General features: G+C 49.2%; 1 protein-coding gene across 3 annotated transcripts in view; it reads left to right on the top strand.

Moving 5' to 3' along the window:
• Positions 1-242, top strand: part of LOC119593158 (15-hydroxyprostaglandin dehydrogenase [NAD(+)]-like) — a 25,395-nt gene that overhangs the window by 24,177 nt on the left and 976 nt on the right. For all 3 annotated transcript variants that reach the window (XM_037942125.1, XM_037942124.1, XM_037942123.1), the window contains one exon: positions 54-177. In XM_037942125.1, coding sequence (XP_037798053.1) covers positions 54-177 — 124 coding nt within the window. The remainder of the gene's footprint in view (positions 1-53; positions 178-242) is intronic.

Here is a 242-nt window from a genome sequence, read left to right as displayed (position 1 = left end):
CTTCGCCCCCTCCCCAGCACCCCGGTCTTCACGCCACCTGTCTTGTCTTCCAGGTGTGTCTGACGGACATCGATGCCGAAGCAGGCGCAGAAACCGTGGCGGAACTTCAGGCGCAACATGGCAGCGACAATGCAATGTTCTTCAAGTGTGATGTCACTAAGGATGATGACTTCAATGGTATTTAATGATGTCTTTTGGCTGTGTTTTACACTGTAAATCTTTTGCTTATATAGGATCATGTG

Source organism: Penaeus monodon, chromosome 31 (assembly GCF_015228065.2).
Source record: "Penaeus monodon isolate SGIC_2016 chromosome 31, NSTDA_Pmon_1, whole genome shotgun sequence".
Classification (NCBI taxonomy): Eukaryota; Metazoa; Arthropoda; class Malacostraca; order Decapoda; family Penaeidae; genus Penaeus; species Penaeus monodon.
The sequence above is the reverse complement of the archived record's forward strand: the minus strand, read 5'-3'. Positions and strand labels throughout refer to the sequence as shown.